This window comes from Helianthus annuus, chromosome 11, assembly GCF_002127325.2.
Source record: "Helianthus annuus cultivar XRQ/B chromosome 11, HanXRQr2.0-SUNRISE, whole genome shotgun sequence".
Taxonomy (NCBI): domain Eukaryota; kingdom Viridiplantae; phylum Streptophyta; class Magnoliopsida; order Asterales; family Asteraceae; genus Helianthus; species Helianthus annuus.
The window spans coordinates 181,019,646-181,037,379 of NC_035443.2; the positions used below are offsets into that span (position 1 = coordinate 181,019,646).

At 38.0% G+C, this 17,734-nt stretch overlaps 1 protein-coding gene across 1 annotated transcript; it reads right to left on the reverse strand.

The window, feature by feature from the left end:
- Window positions 1-535: 535 nt before the first annotated feature.
- On the reverse strand, window positions 536-4,889 carry LOC110891340. The gene is made up of 6 exons (XM_022139027.2): window positions 4,337-4,889; window positions 4,167-4,248; window positions 2,760-2,826; window positions 2,495-2,677; window positions 1,003-1,063; window positions 536-930 (listed from the first exon to the last, which is right to left on the reverse strand). The coding sequence occupies exons 1-6, from the start codon at window positions 4,821-4,823 to the stop codon at window positions 740-742; spliced, it is 1,071 nt and encodes a 356-aa protein (XP_021994719.1). The 5' UTR covers window positions 4,824-4,889; the 3' UTR covers window positions 536-739.
- Between the last annotated feature and the right edge of the window lie 12,845 nt (window positions 4,890-17,734).

Below are 17,734 nucleotides of genomic sequence, written 5' to 3' on the forward strand. Positions count from 1 at the left end.
CCATAAACCTATCTTGAGATCTTACGCGATGAAGACCATCACCACCACAACTACTGCCTTTAACCACCCTCACCGATTTCCACACAAAACCTCCATATTCAGCCACCCCTAACCTCCGATTCACATGTTACTCATCACCACCAATCCACATTCAGCTCAACCTTGCGATGGTGGAATTGGGGTTTTCAGATTTTTGAGCAAAGACGCCGGAAAATGGATTCGGGTGGTCGGCGATGTTCAGTAGGATAGAGAGAGACAGGGGTAGTAGGTTAGAGAGAGAGAGAGAGAGACAGGGGTTGGAGAGAGTGAGAGGGATGTCTATTTTATTTACATATATCTTTTTGTTTTGTACATAATAGTAACTAAAAAGTAAATGACAAAAATACCCTTATGTGCAAAGCACATGATTAAATTTAAAAAAAAAAATCTGACTGAGTTAGGACTAAAGGACATAACGTGCAAGATTTTGAAACGTTAAGGACAAAACTCATCAAATTTAAAGGTAAAGGGCACCGCATGCAATTTGATACAAACATAAAGAACAAAACTTGTAATTTACTCTATATTTTTTTTCTAGATAAACTCTAGATCGTCCATTATATGCACTTAAAATCTTCAATTTTTTTTTGTAAATGATACAACTAAAATTCTTGCAGTGGCCCATGTCTGAATTATAAAACCAAAATTCTAAGCCAAATTACCAATTAGTGGAAGAAACACTCCTCTTGGTCTGAATGAATCAGATTAGCTTTGGTGATGGATTACCAAATCTTTTCTTGTTAATACAACAAATAATCTTGCAATAATGGTCCCAGTCAGGATGCGAAGGCGTAATCTCAGGGTCCCCGATCGGGTGTTCTTCCACATAGGTTTGCACATCTTCCGCTTCTACAAGCCCTTCCAAGAACACTCGTAACTCGCCGTTTGGGCCTAAACAAAAACATTATACATCTTTAGACCGATAAATATTCATAAACATGCACTATAAAGATATACATTTACCTAGAAGATCATCCTTCTTGCTTTCAGGATCATAACTCGGAGGAAAGATTGCTGTGTTTGGCTGCAACAAAACACAGACAAACATATGATTTAATGTATATATCTTAACAGAGGCGTTAATGTGGATTTATTAACCGTTGGAGTTTATGTTGATAAAAAAAGGGTAACATCCGGCCCTTCATACCACCTAATATTGTCTGTTCTGCCCATGAGCAGCTCGCATAAATGTTTTTGGTTGCTCGAGTGGAGACTTCCAAGGAGGTCCCCCACCCTGGGATTGCTCCCACACGCACGCTTAACCGTATAGTCCAATCATTCACAGCCAATGCGCCCAAAATGCGTTGGTGTGTATAAGTTCAAGCATTCCTTATGAAACCAACATCTCTCATGTCCAAGGCTATGAGATTTATCTAGGGTGTTACAAAACGGGTCAGCTATGTTACAGGCATATGCTTTTGTAATCATATCTAACAAAGAAAATATATGTCGGTCGACAATTTACCCACTTAATCCTGTTATACAACCCCAGCATACATTAATCAAAATCTTTTTAAAACTAAACAGAAAACGGCGGTAGCACAATTAAAACTACCCATCACATGCACGGTTTTACCAACTATACATAGTTGTTAATGGCAAATAGCGACAAATAACGATAAGGTGGTATATATGCTATATAGCGAATTGCAATAAATAGCGATACACTAGAAAAAAAAAATTAAAAAGAGTAAATTACGTTTTTGGCCCCTGTGGTTATATCACTTTTATTATATTAGCCCAAATATTAGCCCAAAATAAGAATTTTTAGCATATCTGCCCCCATGGTCTCTATAGCTAACCATTTTGGCCCCGAAGTCTAGAGATCATGGGGGCCAAAATGGTTAGTTATAGAGACCATGGGGGCCAAAATGGTTAGACTTAGGGGCCAAAATGGTTAGTTATAGAGACCATCGGGGCAGATATCTTAAAAATTCTTATTTTGGGCTAATATAGTAAAAGTGATATAACCACAGGGGCCAAAAACATAATTTACTCAATTAAAAATTTATATGTATGTATATATCAAAATACCCTGGTATATATACTATTTTACATGTATAGTAAACAAAAACCTAAAATCCAGCTATTTTATAGCTATATTTATTTGCGATTTATATTAAAAAAAACACAAATAAAATAAAATGTCGCTATCATCGGTATCTATCGCTACAACCCTAATAGCAAGCCTAGACCTATACGCTACGTAGCACGCTATAGCGATTGCTATGCTCGCTATTGACAACTATGCAACTATAATAGGTCGGGTTACACGGTCATGTACTTTTTTAATCATATTTAACAAACAAAAACAACTATAGTTGTTTTCAACAAAGACAATAAAAATAAACTAAATGTTATAACTGGTTATAGGCCCTTTTTTACCAATTATAAAAGATACTCATAACTAACATAACTACTTTAATAAGCAAAAGAAAGAAGTATATAGTCATACAGGATTTAGGAGGGCCTTCTCAGGATAGGTGACCAAGAGCGTGTTAGAAGCGGAGTATTCTCCATCGCTCCATGGAAGATTCGGGTACTTTTTCTCCCATATATGACTCAGTTCCTTCAAGTACAGTGGCTTATCTTTCTTTTCCAGACACATGAAACCTGAATCTGTGCAGTGTTCTTGATCCTAACACGCGTAAACATCGTGAAAATATCAGAACTATAATACACAACTTCTGCAGAGTATAAATATTGAAGTTTAAACTCACCCATGTGAACAATAACTTGTTTTTTAAATCTCCCATAACATTATCCAGAATTCCTTGCAAGTTCTGTCTGACAAAAGATTCATGATATCCAGTCAATATGTTTAAATCAAAGTAAATTAAGTGAAAAAAAATACCGAAACAGTCTTAGTTGACCAAAATTTTCAAAAATAATCATCGAAATTTAGCCTTCACCAAAGCGGTCAACCCTCATTTCCTCTAATTAGAAACCGTCACATCAGTTGAGACGACTAGGATTTAGTCTACACTTTTTCGGCCACATCAACTTTTTCCGCCACATCAGTACGCCAGCTTAGGGGCTGTCTGTTTCAGCTCTTAATGGTTTAGACATCTTACTGGTTCAACACTTTGTGGTTCAGACTTTTTGCTTCGCAAGCAGATGTCTGAATCTGAATGGTTAAGCGTCTGAATGGTTAAGACCTCTTATCTGAATTGGTCAAACATTCGCCTCTGAACGGTTAAGCAATATACTGGCTCTTAATGGTTCAAACCTCTTACTGGTTCCTCACTTAGGGGCTGTTTGGCAACTTCTGAATGGTTAAGTGTTGAACCAATAAGAGGTCTAAACCAATAAGTGTTGAACCAGTAAGAGGTCTGAACCATTAAAAGCCAATATGAATGCTTAACCATTCAGAGGTAAATTTCTGACCAATTCAGATTAGAGGTCTTAACCATTCAGACTCAGTATAATGTTTAACCATTCAGAGGCAAATGTCTGAACCATTCAGACATCTGCATGCGAAACAAACAGTCTCAACCATTAAGTGTTGAACCAGATTAGAGGTCTTAACCATTCAGACTCAATATAATGGTTAAGACCTCTTATCTGAATTGTTCAGACATCTATCTTACTCGTTCAACACTTACACATTCAGAAGTTGCCAAACAACCCCTAAAATGACTAGAATTTAGCCTACACTTTTGTCAAAGACGACTAGAAAATCGCCGGCTAAAACTTAGGGGTTGTTTGATAACTTCTGAATGGTTAAGTGCGGAACCAATAAGAGGTCTGAATGATTAAGTGCTGAACCAGTAAGAGGTCTAAACCATTAAGAGCCAGTATAATGCTTAACAATTAAAATGCAAATGCCTGACTAATTCAGAGTAGAGATCTTAACCATTCAGACTCTGTATAATGTTTAACCATTCAGAGGCAAATGTCTGAACCATTCAGACATCTGCTCCTGAAACAAACAGTCTGAACTGAAACAAACAGTCTGAACCATTAAGTGCTGAACCAGTAAGAGGTCTAAATCATTAAGAGCTAAACAAACAGCCCCTTCAACGGCTAAAAGTCAAACAGTCAATGTCTATTTTTAAAAACTTTTGGTCAACTTTGACTATTTTGTTCATTTTAACAATAAATACTCTATCAAAAGACACACTAACTCTCTAGCAGAAGACCACAATCCAACTTCAAATCTTTCAAAACAAAACTTCAAAAACTCCACACAATAAGGCCTCATGTAAACTGCATTATACACAAAAAACCACACACTAATCAGTAATTAGTAACCTAACTTAACATAAACCGGGTTTTCGTTGACATTTTGACTGACCGAGAAAGTTGCCGTAACGGAAATCCGGCCGGCGATTTCTCGGAATAGTTTCCGGCCAGCTCCGATGCGCTCGGTGAACAAAGATTCCCCGTAAAGGAATCACCAGAAGCTTCTTCTTCTTTTTCGAACCAAGTTTAAGACAATCCATTGAAATACCCAAATCGATTTCAGTATCTTTTTCATCTTTTTGTTCTTCACTGTCACCGGAATCTGCAACAACGTTCTTGATTCCGGCTACCTTTTCATCGTCTTGTTTACGCCGGTGATCGGAGGCTGTTGCAACGGTGGGCTTGATCTTCCAAACTTTTGTTTCTGATGCCATTGGTGTTGGTTTAAGGGAAGGGATAGGAAGAACGAGAAGTTTGCTACTGTTGTTGTTGTCGCCGGAAGAATGAACGGAGTTTGTGATTGTGGGTTTGTTTTGATGGTGTTGTTGAGGGTGATCTGGAAGAACAAAAGGCTTGATCTTCCGGACTTTAGGTGCCATTATTGTTGTGGACAACGGTAACCCTCGTTCAAGGGAAAGTAATGTGTACGGGAGGGATGATCTTAGGAGAACTCCATATTAAACATAACAAAAATTATAAAAAAATGAATATCGATACTGGTTCTGATAATACCGGTGCTAGTTGATTGGCGAGTATATGTGTCGTTAGTCTGGTTGGCAAACCTAAAAAACCATCACCGTTAGTTTTGTCGTGAAGAAACCGGGGGTGTGTCCATGGCCAACGTTCGGCGTGAGAATCAGAAAATGACTTCTTTATTAAATGGGGTGATAAATGTGAGAGTAAATGAGAGATTTTTCAATGAGTATTTACTAGAGGAATTCTATTGGCACACCGGTCAATCTATCCGCACACTTTATTTTTTTAATACGCGTCGTATAGGTCTATACGAGTCGTATTGGTTCAAAAGCCAAAAGTCAAATCTGCGTGTGTCAGTCTTTGTCTGGCGGCTGACTGGACCTATATGGGTCGTATTGCATTGTTTTTTTGTTTTTTTTTTTACAAATTTTTGTATACATTTAATCATAGTTTAACTAAGTTTAATAAAAGAATTCTTTTATTTTTTAAACAAAAAACATTTTTAAAAATGTATCATGTTGTATAGGTTTGGTACATGTTTATTATTATACTATACTATCTACGTTATAACCGAATTATATACTTCACTTTTTTTTACATTTTTCGTATACATTTAATCATAGTTTTAAAAAAGTTAAATAAAAGAATTCTTTTATTTTTTAAACAAAAAACACTTTTAAAAATTTATCATCACATATAGGTTTGGTACATGTTTATTATACTATATTATCTATGTTATAACTGTATGATATACTACACCTATACTATAGTTTATTATATTATACTATACTACACATATACTATATCATACTACAACTATGGGCCGAAACCTACACGGAACGCATAGAACGGTATGACTCGATAACGAAGCCAGATATAGACAAGACATTTAACGACAAAATCACACAAGTAATGATATCCTAAGAGGCGTATACATACAACACGACACAATAGAGTAAAAGTGGATTCCAAACAAAATTACACGTAATCATAGAATATGATACCACACGGAACCAAACCGAACATCACCGAAACGACGCGTATTGAAGGTATACTTCATAAAATGACATTACACGCCAATATACGTCAAAATACGACACATATACGCGTCGAACGGAGAAAAACAAAAAAAAATACATGTTTTGGTATTTTTGCCAATATGGTCGTATAGGCCAAAATTCGTTTTGCATACTAATACGCATCGTATAGGCCATTTTGACGAATATTGGCATGTTGTGTCATTTTATGAAGTATACCTTCAATACGCGTCCTTTCGGTGACGTTCGGTTCCGTGTGGTATCGTATTCTATGATTACGTTAATTTTGTTTGGAATCCACTTGTACTCTAATGTATCGTGTTGTATGTATACGCGTCGTACGATATCATTACTTGGCGTATTTTATCGTTAAATGTCATATTATGACGTATATTGTTACGTTTATTGTTTGTAAGTGTCGTATTAGGGTGTAGATTGTCTATACGTGTCGTGTTATCGCGTATTGTGGCGTAGTATGTCTCCACTTCTGCACTTGTAGTATTGTTCCGTATTATATTGTAGTATGTCTCTACTTGTCGTGTTGTTCCGTATTATGGTGTACTATGCCTATACGGTGACGTATTTTGGCGTATATCGTCGGTTACTTTACGTGTTATGTCCATTAAACAAACAAAAAACATTTTAATACATTATACAAACAAAATACCTTTAAAATTACAAATTAACCGATGCGATACATATACGGGACCTTTACTACACCTATATATGCTCATACAGGACCTATACCTCATCTATACTATACTATATTGTACATGATATTCTAAAAAAATTAAGGAAGGTTTTATTTTAAAAAATAAATATTTTTTTTTAGAAAACTTTGTTAAAACCATAACAAATGTATAAAAAATTGTAAAAAAAAAAAAACTTAACCAATACGACTATATAGACATATACGACCCGTATAGGTCAAGTCAAATAGACAAAATCTGACACATCAGTCTTTATTGGAAATTGAAAAAGTAATACGACCCGTATAGATCTATACGACTCGTATTGAAGGTGTCGATTAAAAAAGTCATGTATGTCAATAGTACAACCCATTTTCTAAGGAGAAGTCTATGTGTCTCTCGTTTCTTTCTAAGACTGGAAGGTATGGGGGCCGGCTTGGCCCGGCTTGGCCCGGCGCCGGACCCCCACACTGCCCCCTGGCCCGGCTTCCATCTCAAACGGCCACCCACCGCCGGGTGCGCCGAGCCTCACCTTTGAAAAATAGCCGTTTGGTAACGGCTCTATTTAATAAAAAAAAAATTCATTTTTTCTATAAAATCACCTACTTTCAATATTATTTCCCCACTTTCAACCCAAAACCCTCTCACTTTTATACCAATTTCTCCCTACTTTTATAAAAAAATATCTTTTTACCCACAATGGCTTCTAATCCTTGGTGGCCCTCGTCTTCGGATGACGAAGAGGAGATGTTTTTCGCAAACGCTGTACTACGGGCGGGACAGATTTTAATCGAAGAGGAAGAGGAAGAGGAAGAATTCTCGTCTGAAAATGTTATTACCAGACGAATACGCATTAACAGAGACCGCCAAGGTTTTCATTACAAAATTTCATTGTCCTTATTTTTTTTTAACTCGTACTTATATATTTTATACGACAGGAGCGCACGAGAAATTGGTGAACGATTATTTTTCGGATGAGCCACTTTACAACGCCGACATTTTTAGACACAGGTTCCGAATGAGTCGCCGCTTATTCACAAGGATTGCCAATGATTTGGCGGGGGGCTAGACCCGTTTTTCACGCAACGTCCTGATGCTCGAAATTATGAAGGGTTTACAAAGTTACAAAAGTGTACTGCGGCCATTCGACAACTGGCGTACGGGACAGTGGCCGACGCTTTGGACGAGTACTTACAGATGTCGGCAAGAACTACGCGGGAATGTTTGTATCGGTTTTGCCATAATGTGGTGAAACTGTATAGCAAAAAATATTTGCGGAAACCAAACGCGTATGATGTTCAACAGTTGTACCAAGCTCATGAAGCAAGGCAAGGGTTTCCGGGAATGCTTGGTAGCATTGATTGTATGCATTGGGGGTGGCATAATTGCCCGACTGCGTGGCGCGGCCAATATACGCGAGGTGATCACGGCTATCCAACCGTGATACTTGAAGCTGTGGCATCACAAGATTTGTGGATATGACATTCTTTCTTTGGTCTCCCTGGTTCACTCAACGACCTCAACGTGTTATACCAATCGGCCATCTTTACCGATGTCGTTAATGGAACGGGACCGGACACACGTTTTACAGTTTCTGGGGTTGAGTATAGACGTGAGTATTATCTTGCTGACGGGATATATCCGCCTTGGTCTACAATTGTGAAGACTATTCCATATCCCGAGGACGAAAAATGGAAAAAATTTGCCAAGCGTCAAGAAGCTGCAAGAAAAGACATCGAACGTGCTTTTGGTGTCTTACAAAAAAAAATGGGCCATCGTTGCACAACCGGCACGTGCGTTCACCCCAAAAAGGTTGCGTCTTTGTATGTACGCTTGCATTTTGCTGCATAACATGATTATTGAAGACGAAGGTCGGGCGATTTGTGAGTATGATGAGAATGCAGCTTGGGGGAACACTGTCCCGGTTGATCCCCCACAACAGGATTTAAACTCGTTCTCGCTAACAAACGACTTCACGCATGCAAACCTTCAACAAGATTTGGTAGAACATATTTGGAACAACGTTAACATGGTGGACGGTGACGGAGCCGAAGACGAAGACGAAGACGAGTAGTGTGTTTGTTTTAAATTTTTAAATCTAGTCTTTTTTTTTTCAAATTTTAGGTAGCGTAATTTTTTATTTTTTAGGTTATGTAATTTTTATTTATGTTATGTAATGGATTTTATTATCTTCCTTTATGTAGTATTTTTATTTAAATGTTGAATACTTTTTATAAAAAATAAAAGTTAAAGAAATAAAAATTAAACAATTAAAATGAATTAAACAATAAAAAATATATGGTGGGGCCCCATCCTCCATCCCCTCCATCTTCATTTTGGCTCATCCCTCATGAGTCGCCTATGTGGCGCCTACGTGGAGGCTCATCCCCGTAGGGATGAGCCAAACCATACCTTCCAGTCTAATTATGTATACCTCTTTCTTTGGTACGGAGATCTTTTTCCTGTCATCATTATGTTCTGAACCTAAGTGTTGTGACGAAGAGGATTCTCCTCCAGGTAAAGGGTATATCCGTTCAACGAACTAAACTTGTCACTTCGAGTAGGGGCGGGAAAGGCTGTGAGGGTGTCTTCACTAAATGAGATGCAACTATTCGGGCCTGTGCTGGCATTTGGCGTGCTCCGACACATTTCCTCGGGCTGCCTTTACCATGCCCACTAAATGCTGATGTGAGCGACAGCTCAGGTCTCTCTGTTCGTTTTTTGCTTTTTCTAAGAGATGACATTCCAGGCATTTTCCCGCTTGAGATTGGGCCCCGTGATCTTAGGCCTGAACCATGGTATGTGTAACATCCTGCCCGAACTAGAGCTGACATGTTAGCATTACAGAAATCTGAACAAGGTGTAATTCCAAAATTTGTTTAATAATGATAGTTTTATAAAGAAAAGAATTAGGTTCCATTCGCGAAATGCCACAGGAGCAATATATACTCATTTAGTTACACATATTGCACCCTCATGTAATCATAAGATAAAATAAAAATAAAGTCATGATATGCCCAAGAGAATATCGATACGTGTTTTACATCAATCAAAAACCATAAGAACAAACACTGATGCCAGCACCGATGTTCGGTCGAGATCGGTTCGGTTCGTGATGGTAGATGCATCCTGTGTAATTTACTATAGCAGAAAACATTTTATTTTAGATACAACTTCGTTTTTAATAATATTAACATTGGAACGTTGATAATTATTTTAAAAAGAACCTAAATATAAAATCTCGTTTAAAGGTTAACGAAAGCAACTTATCAAAGGAAAAGAACAACAAAATCATTTAAAAAGGTTAAATAGGTATAAGGAATGAAGTAAAACATAAAATAAATCTCTTTTTAACCGTTCACGAAATAAAAGCCCGACTAATCCAATGGCAAAACATAACACCCCCAAAAAATACAAAATGTATTATTATTGCTAAATTCACATTTAACTTGGACTATATAACTGTTGGGAATCATGGTATCAAAATATTAGCGGAAGCGGTTTATGTAATTTACCATGAGCCGATTATATAAATTTGATTTATTAATCCGATTAATAAATATTCCCAATCAGGATCAAGGTTATACGCGTATAAACAAATAAACGGAACAAAACAACCATAGAGGGTTTTAGTAATCAACCTTTGACGACTACACCGGAATTGTAACACGCGGGTTACAACGAATCCTCGCTAGTAGGAAGTTCACAACCGGGCACAAGATACCCGAGAGTAGAACCGGCCAAGAAGGAGGCGGCAGCGATGCTTGGTCGACGGCAAGAGGTTGGCGGCCAAGCTTAGGAGGGTAGCTAGGGTTTTGTGTTTTTATAAAAGTGTGTCTAGGGTTTCCACCTTAAACATCCTTTTATAAAACCCAGTCTTACATTAAGGCCTTTTAAGATTATACAATTATAATCCTCTTAATAATAATCTAATTAATATTAAGTCCCTCGGGTTTAAACTATTATTATTTCACAAATAATAATCTACCTACTCGTGAACATATACGATTCGTGTACCAACGTGTAACTCTTCGGATCGTACCGAGTTAGTTACGTTGACTTTAATTAAGGTCGGACATACATATATCCAACAATCTCCCACCTGGGCGATTTTAATTAAATGAGTCAACGTGTGCAGAGTTGGACGCCTAGCTGCATCGCACTACTCTTAACACGACATGACACTTTACAGTCGTCAACTAGTTATTTGCGTTCAAGTAACACTTTACTTAACCAAATACTATAGCCCTAATAATTCTATCAATAAGTCCCTTCTGTATAGAACATTCGTTGATCATAAGACATGGATCATTCATTCTTATATAGTGATCAACCATTGTTTATTCTCGTCTTTAATTCAAAGTGGTCTAACGAACTACTTTTAGTCCGAGCATGGCCACGCGTTTATTCCAGTTTGAGTTAACGAGGGCGCCAGAATGTCTAAACTTCTAATCCTATAGAAGTACAGAATTCCATCAGCATCATACATGTAACAACTGTCACGAAAATCAATAATTAGAATGATAATTAGGCAATAAGAAAACCCTAATTGAAATACCCAAGTGATTCCGCATAAACCCTAAAATTTTCATAACAATCGGAATCAGGATCAGGGCCCCTAAAACTCAGGGGGGGGGGGGGGTAAACCCTAGTTGGTAATATCTTAACAGTTTTACGTGGGAGCTAAGTTTTCAGTCGAAACCAACTCACCCAAGCTACCTATACACGAACACACCCTATGCTAGACTAGGGTCTCTCACGCCACGCGACACATGCAAGGAAATCCTTCGCGTGGCGCGAGGGAGTGCATTTTTCAGATATAAATAGGGGATGTTGGCACTTGAAATTCTGTGATAATTCGACGTCCAAATTCCGTTTATACACGGAGATATCGTCTGAATACTACACAACCACACACTAAACTCGAAGTGCTGCCGCAATCAGGGTAATAACTCGGTCGCTATTACGATTCAACGTCCGACCGATTATAACTATCCAACGATTGTCCGAGTGCTGCTCAAATTGAGCTTGTACTTTGATTATTTGTCGTGATTTCAACTTGAATATTAGAGTGCTGTTCGAATCCGGACTATGCTCTGTTATTCGTTGTGAATCCGATTGAATTATTAAGTATTGCACTTGATAATCTTTGTGAGGGTTTAATCTCGTGAATTGACGTAACTGCGGTATTAGTTACTAACCCGTTTGTGTGTGCATTGTGTTAAATTAGGTTTAATCGAGGCTAATCAGTAGGCTTATACTCTGCTCGTAAATCTGTAATGTGAGTCATTCCTCTTTTATAAACTCTTTTCTCACAGTTTGTGAGTCATTCTCTTTTTATCAATTGTTTTACAAAACTCCAAGTTATTTTCAAAGTTATAATTACAGGGATTAAGTCTTTGTAATCACCATATTACAGCCGGTATGTGGGGTTTTGTATACATTACTTGTTTCCCGTCACACTTGGACAAACGGGTGGCCAAGGGGTGATCTGACCACAGTCACAGACACCATTGGACAAATGGGCTAGCCAATGGATGGTCGAGTGACAAATACTGTGGGTAGTTGGATTGATATCAGAAACATTGTAATCGCTCTTAATATTGTAATTTGTAACTAACGGGTCGTTTTAGAAAACTGAATGATTCACTCAGTATTTCCCCGCTGACAAAACCTTTTTCAAACATGTTTCAGGTGATCTGTGTGATCCAGGAAATTTGCAGTAAAGCACTACAAGCTCAGAGAAGTGGCTCATTGTGAATAAATAAAATAAACATGATTTGGAAAATAAAGATTTCTTTGTGAAATCAACTTATTGTAAATTATAGGATTTTAGTCCTAAACCTTTGTGTAATATATTAAACGAGCATTTTCGGTGAAAAGATCCTGAATTAAAAAGACTTCCGCTGTCGCCTAAAACAGATACCGCAGGTTTCCTGCCTCGCGGCTCTGGAACCGGGTCAACCCGGGGCCGAGGGCCATGACAGGGAAAAGGTGGTATCAGAGCTAACTTTTGAGCCACTGATCGAGCCACTGATTTAAGCCTATAAATTAAGTATTTGAGGAAATACTTAAATTCTGCAAATTGCTATTCTGTGATTATATGTTTTATTAACTGATTATTTGTTAGTTACAGTATGGGTAAACAAAAGCTTTCTGCTATCTACCACAAATTAGATATTGCATCCCAGGAAAAAGAAACCTCTTCCTCCAAAAACCCAGTAAATAAGGAATCTTTGTCCGAAAGGCAAATTATGAAAATCCTCTTACTCCAGAGAAAAGAAACTCGATACTTAAAAAGAGTCAGGAGAAAAAGAAACCCCGAACCAAGAAAGTTAGGTTTAACCCAGAAATTCAGGACTTAGGTAATAGTTCACCTTGGGAAGATAAACTAGACGAGAAATGGGCAAATCTTTATATGCTAGCTACTGTAGCAGAAAATGCAAACCTCTAAATATCCGATAAGTTGGGTCTAGTAAAAGAAATCACTATCCAGTAAATAAATAAAATCCTAGTGTGTTTATTTCTGTTATCCCCAGTACAAATTGGTATGCAATAAAACTTCAGTATTTGTTTGTTAAACTTTGTTCCAAAGTTTTAACATTACCATCCTGTATTTTGCATATATGCTATGCAGCATGAATGAGATATCGGAAGCATTTCAGAATCTCAACTTATATCCAGTGCCTATCGAAGTCTCTCACGACTTTACTGGTTACATTGCTGACATAGAAGAACCCGTGGAATTCCAAGCTCCACCGCTGGAAAAAGCCAAACCTAAAAAGAAGAGAAGATACGTAGGATGGAGAAAAGTACGCCGTAGGAAGCCAACCACTAGGAGACTTCCTAAAATAGAAAATCCTGTGAGTATGAACAAGGGAAAGGAAATAGAACCCGGAGAAAGTTCTAAACAAGCAGAAACGGAAATAGGGATAGATCTAAAACAAAAGGGAATAGAGATTGGAGAAAGCTCAAAACAACCGGGAGAAATCACATTCCAAGACGAAATAGATCGTCTACTGGCCAATTGTGATGTTATAGAGCCTGTCAACAATAATATCTTCTCTTATCCTGTTACAGCTCAAATCCCCATAAACCTAGCACCAATGATTCCAGAACCACTAATCCACACACGACCATTAGGCCAAATGGAAGAATGGTGGACCAATGACTGGCAATTCCAAAATATAGTCAATAGTCCTTATAGTTTCCTTCCTCAATTCGATCCAGAACCAATCCCCAATCCTCCCATGAGTAATGAAAACCTAGCCGAACTCCGTCAGTTCGGTGAAGAACTGATAGGTACAGGTAATAGGATCAGGGAAATGGGGGAACAACTATCTTGGAAGTACGATGAGAGGGAGTATCGTTATTAGAACTGTCAGTCAACCAACGAAATAGTGAAGTCAGGAAAGTATATTGTATGATAGTGTAAATAGTAAACAAGAACTTTGTAAAATGGGCAATAAAACTTTGTAAGATACGGTGTGTATGGATGCATATACAATATACAAAAACAAAATGAAAGTCGAGAAATCGACAATTTTGGTTATACTTGTATGTTGTAATAATTTATGTGTTCACCTGTGCTGATTTTGTTGCCAATAAATTAGACACTAATAATTCCTACTAATTAGCAGATGGAAAACGTTAATAGTGAACCAATTAATGAAGTAAATCAGTCTGAGCAAAATCAGGAAGATCAATATATGACTAGATAAGATATTGAGCACTTTATCGCTCAAGGGATAGCCAATGCTATTCCAGAAATTGTAGCTGCTGTTCAAAAACCTGCCGAACCTCAACAATTAATTTCTAGTAAACGTACTCCGGAAGATAACGGCAGTAACAGCATAAATGGAGGCGGCAATCATGATCCGCAACAGGCCCCACTCCCAAAAAGAATGAAAGTTGCAACGCCTGGTTGCACTTACAAAGAGTTTCTTGCTTGCAAACCCACTGAATTTGCAGGTAACGAAGGGGCAACTGCAACACTGCGTTGGTTAGAGAAAACCGAAGCAGTAATTGCAATAAGCAAATGTGCCGAAGAGGATCAAGTGATGTATGCATCAAATTTGTTCAAAGAAGGGGCGCTAGAATGGTGGAACACGGTCCTACAGGCAAAAGGAAGAAGGATAGCCTATGCCATGGGTTGGGAAGAATTTAAGAATCTTGTAGAAAGAAAATTCTATCCCGAATATGAGAAAGACCAAATGGTAAACAAATTCCTAAATCACCGCATGACAGGTGTAGATTGTCGGGGTTATACTTCGACATTCTTTGAATACGCGAGAGTAGTGCCAACACTGGCTTCGCCAGAACCGGTACTCATTTCCCGTTACATTTGGGGTTTAATTAGTGAGATCCGTAACATCGTTAAGGCTGCGAGACCTCGTACTATTGACGATGCTGTGGAATTAGCTAATACCCTAACAGATGAACTGGTGCGCACAAGAGAAGAAGATCGCAGGAAGGAATTAGCTCAAAAGATTACCCAGGGATTTCGTGCGGGTAATACCAAGAAAAGAGAAACAGGGCAATCCTCATCACCTCCTTTCTGCAGAAATTGCAAAAAGAAACATTATGGACAATGCAATATAATTTGCAATTTTTGCAAGACAAGAGGACACCGTGAAGAAGACTGTAGGAGGAAAACAAGAATTTGCTATAACTGCAGAGAAAGGGGACATTTCCAATCTGAATGTCCTAAGTTAGCTAAACCAGCAGACAATAAAGCTAAAACGGCTGAAGGAGCAACCAAGAAGAATGTACGAGCATTCCAGCTAACCAATCAAGAAGCCGAACTTATTCCAGACGTGATAGCTGGTACGTTCCTAGTTCATGACGTGTTTGTAAAAGTATTATTTGACTCTGGTGCAAACCAAAGTTTTATTAATACTTCATTTTGCCAAGCTCTTAAGCTACCCTTAACCACTCATAGGCAGATTTTTACGGTCGAAACGGCAGAAGGAAATTCTGTGAACATAGATAAAATTTTGCAAGAAGGAAAAATAGAACTATTAGGCCATAAGTTTTCTGCAAATCTGTTACCAATGAATTTAGCTGGATTCGATGTGGTACTAGGAATGGATTGGTTAGTAGCCAACCATGCTCGAATCCTATGTGATAAGAATGCCGTAGAAATTCAAACCCCCACAGGAGAAGTAATTTTGATTACTGGAGATAAACCTCGAAAGCCATTGAAATTCATATTAGTAATGAAATTGGCTAGTTATTCGAGAAAACAGGAAAGGGTGTATATGATTTCCGTAATCATTAACACTAAAGATAAGGAATTTCAGGACATCCCCGTAGTCTCAGAATACCCAGATGTTTTTCCAGAAGAATTACCTGGATTACCACCTGATAGAGAAGTAGAGTTTAGAATTCATTTAATTCCAGGTACTGCACCAATAGTTAAAGCACCTTATAGATTAGCACCTACCGAAATGCTAGAATTGAAAAAGCAGTTAGATGAATTACTAAGCAAAGGATTCATACAACCTAGTTCATCCCCTTGGGGAGCACCAGTATTGTTTGTGAAAAAGAAGGATGGATCGATGAGAATGTGTATCGATTATAGAGAATTGAATAAGGTTACCATTAAGAATCGATACCCATTACCTAGGATTGATGATCTTTTTGATCAACTTCAAGGAGCTAGGTATTTCTCAAAGATAGATTTAAGATCCGGATATCACCAGTTGAAAGTACAAGAAGAAGACATACCTAAAACTGCTTTCAGAACTAGGTATGGTCATTATGAGTTTACAGTCATGCCCTTTGGATTAACAAATGCCCCAGCAGCATTTATGGACATGATGAATCGAATCTGTAAACCATACTTGGATAAATTTGTGATCGTTTTCATCGACGATATACTTATTTACTCCAAAAGTCAAAAAGAGCATTGTGAGCACTTGCATGTACTCTTAGCTTTGTTAAGGAAAGAAAGGCTCTATGCCAAATTCTCGAAGTGTGAATTTTGGCTGCAAGAAGTACAATTCTTAGGTCATGTGGTAAATCACAAAGGTATCCATGTAGATCCTGCCAAAATAGAAGCAATCACGAAGGAAAGGCGAATGTAGTCGCTGATGCCTTAAGTCGTAAGTTCCATGAGAAGCAGAAACGAGTCCGTGCTCTTAGATTAAATCTACAAGTAGATCTAATGGAACAAATCAAGGAAGTTCAGGAAACAGCGATCAAGAATGATGCTGAAGGAATGAAAGGTTATATGAAAGAACTAGAACAAGGAAATGATGGAATTAGGAGATTCCATAAGAAACGAGTTTGGATACCTAAGCAGGGAGAATTAAGAAATAAGATTCTAGAAGAAGCCCATAAATCTAGGTATACCATGCACCCAGGAAATAATAAGATGTACCAAGATTTAAGAAACAATTTCTGGTGGATAGGAATGAAAAAGGATATAGCCAAATACGTATCTAAGTGTCTAACCTGTTCACAAGTTAAGGCCGAACATCAGAAACCTTCAGGTCTACTACAACAGTTAGAAATGCCAGTATGGAAATGGGAACTCATAACAATGGACTTTGTTACTAAGTTACCCAAAACCAGAAAGGGTAATGATGCGATTTGGGTGATTGTGGACCGATTAACCAAATCAGCTCATTTCCTACCAATGAAAGAAACCTTTAGCATGGAAAGGTTAGCACAGCTGTACGTAGACGAAGTGGTATCCCTACATGGAGTTCCGCTCTCCATTGTATCGGACAGAGATAGTCGTTTTACTTCTCATTTCTGGACAAGTTTTCAGAAAGCAATGGGAACTCGACTAAATCTAAGTACAACATATCATCCACAAACAGACGGACAGAGTGAAAGAACGATACAAACTCTGGAAGACATGCTCCGAGCATGTGTAATAGATTTTGGTGGAAACTGGGATAGCCACCTACCTTTAATTGAATTCTCCTATAATAATAGTTATCATTCGAGCATCGAAGCTGCTCCATTCGAAGCACTGTATGGACGCAAGTGCAGAACCCCAGTATGTTGGGCAGAAATAGGAGAAAGTCAATTATCAGGTCCTGAGATTGTACAAGAAACTACTGACAAGATAACTCA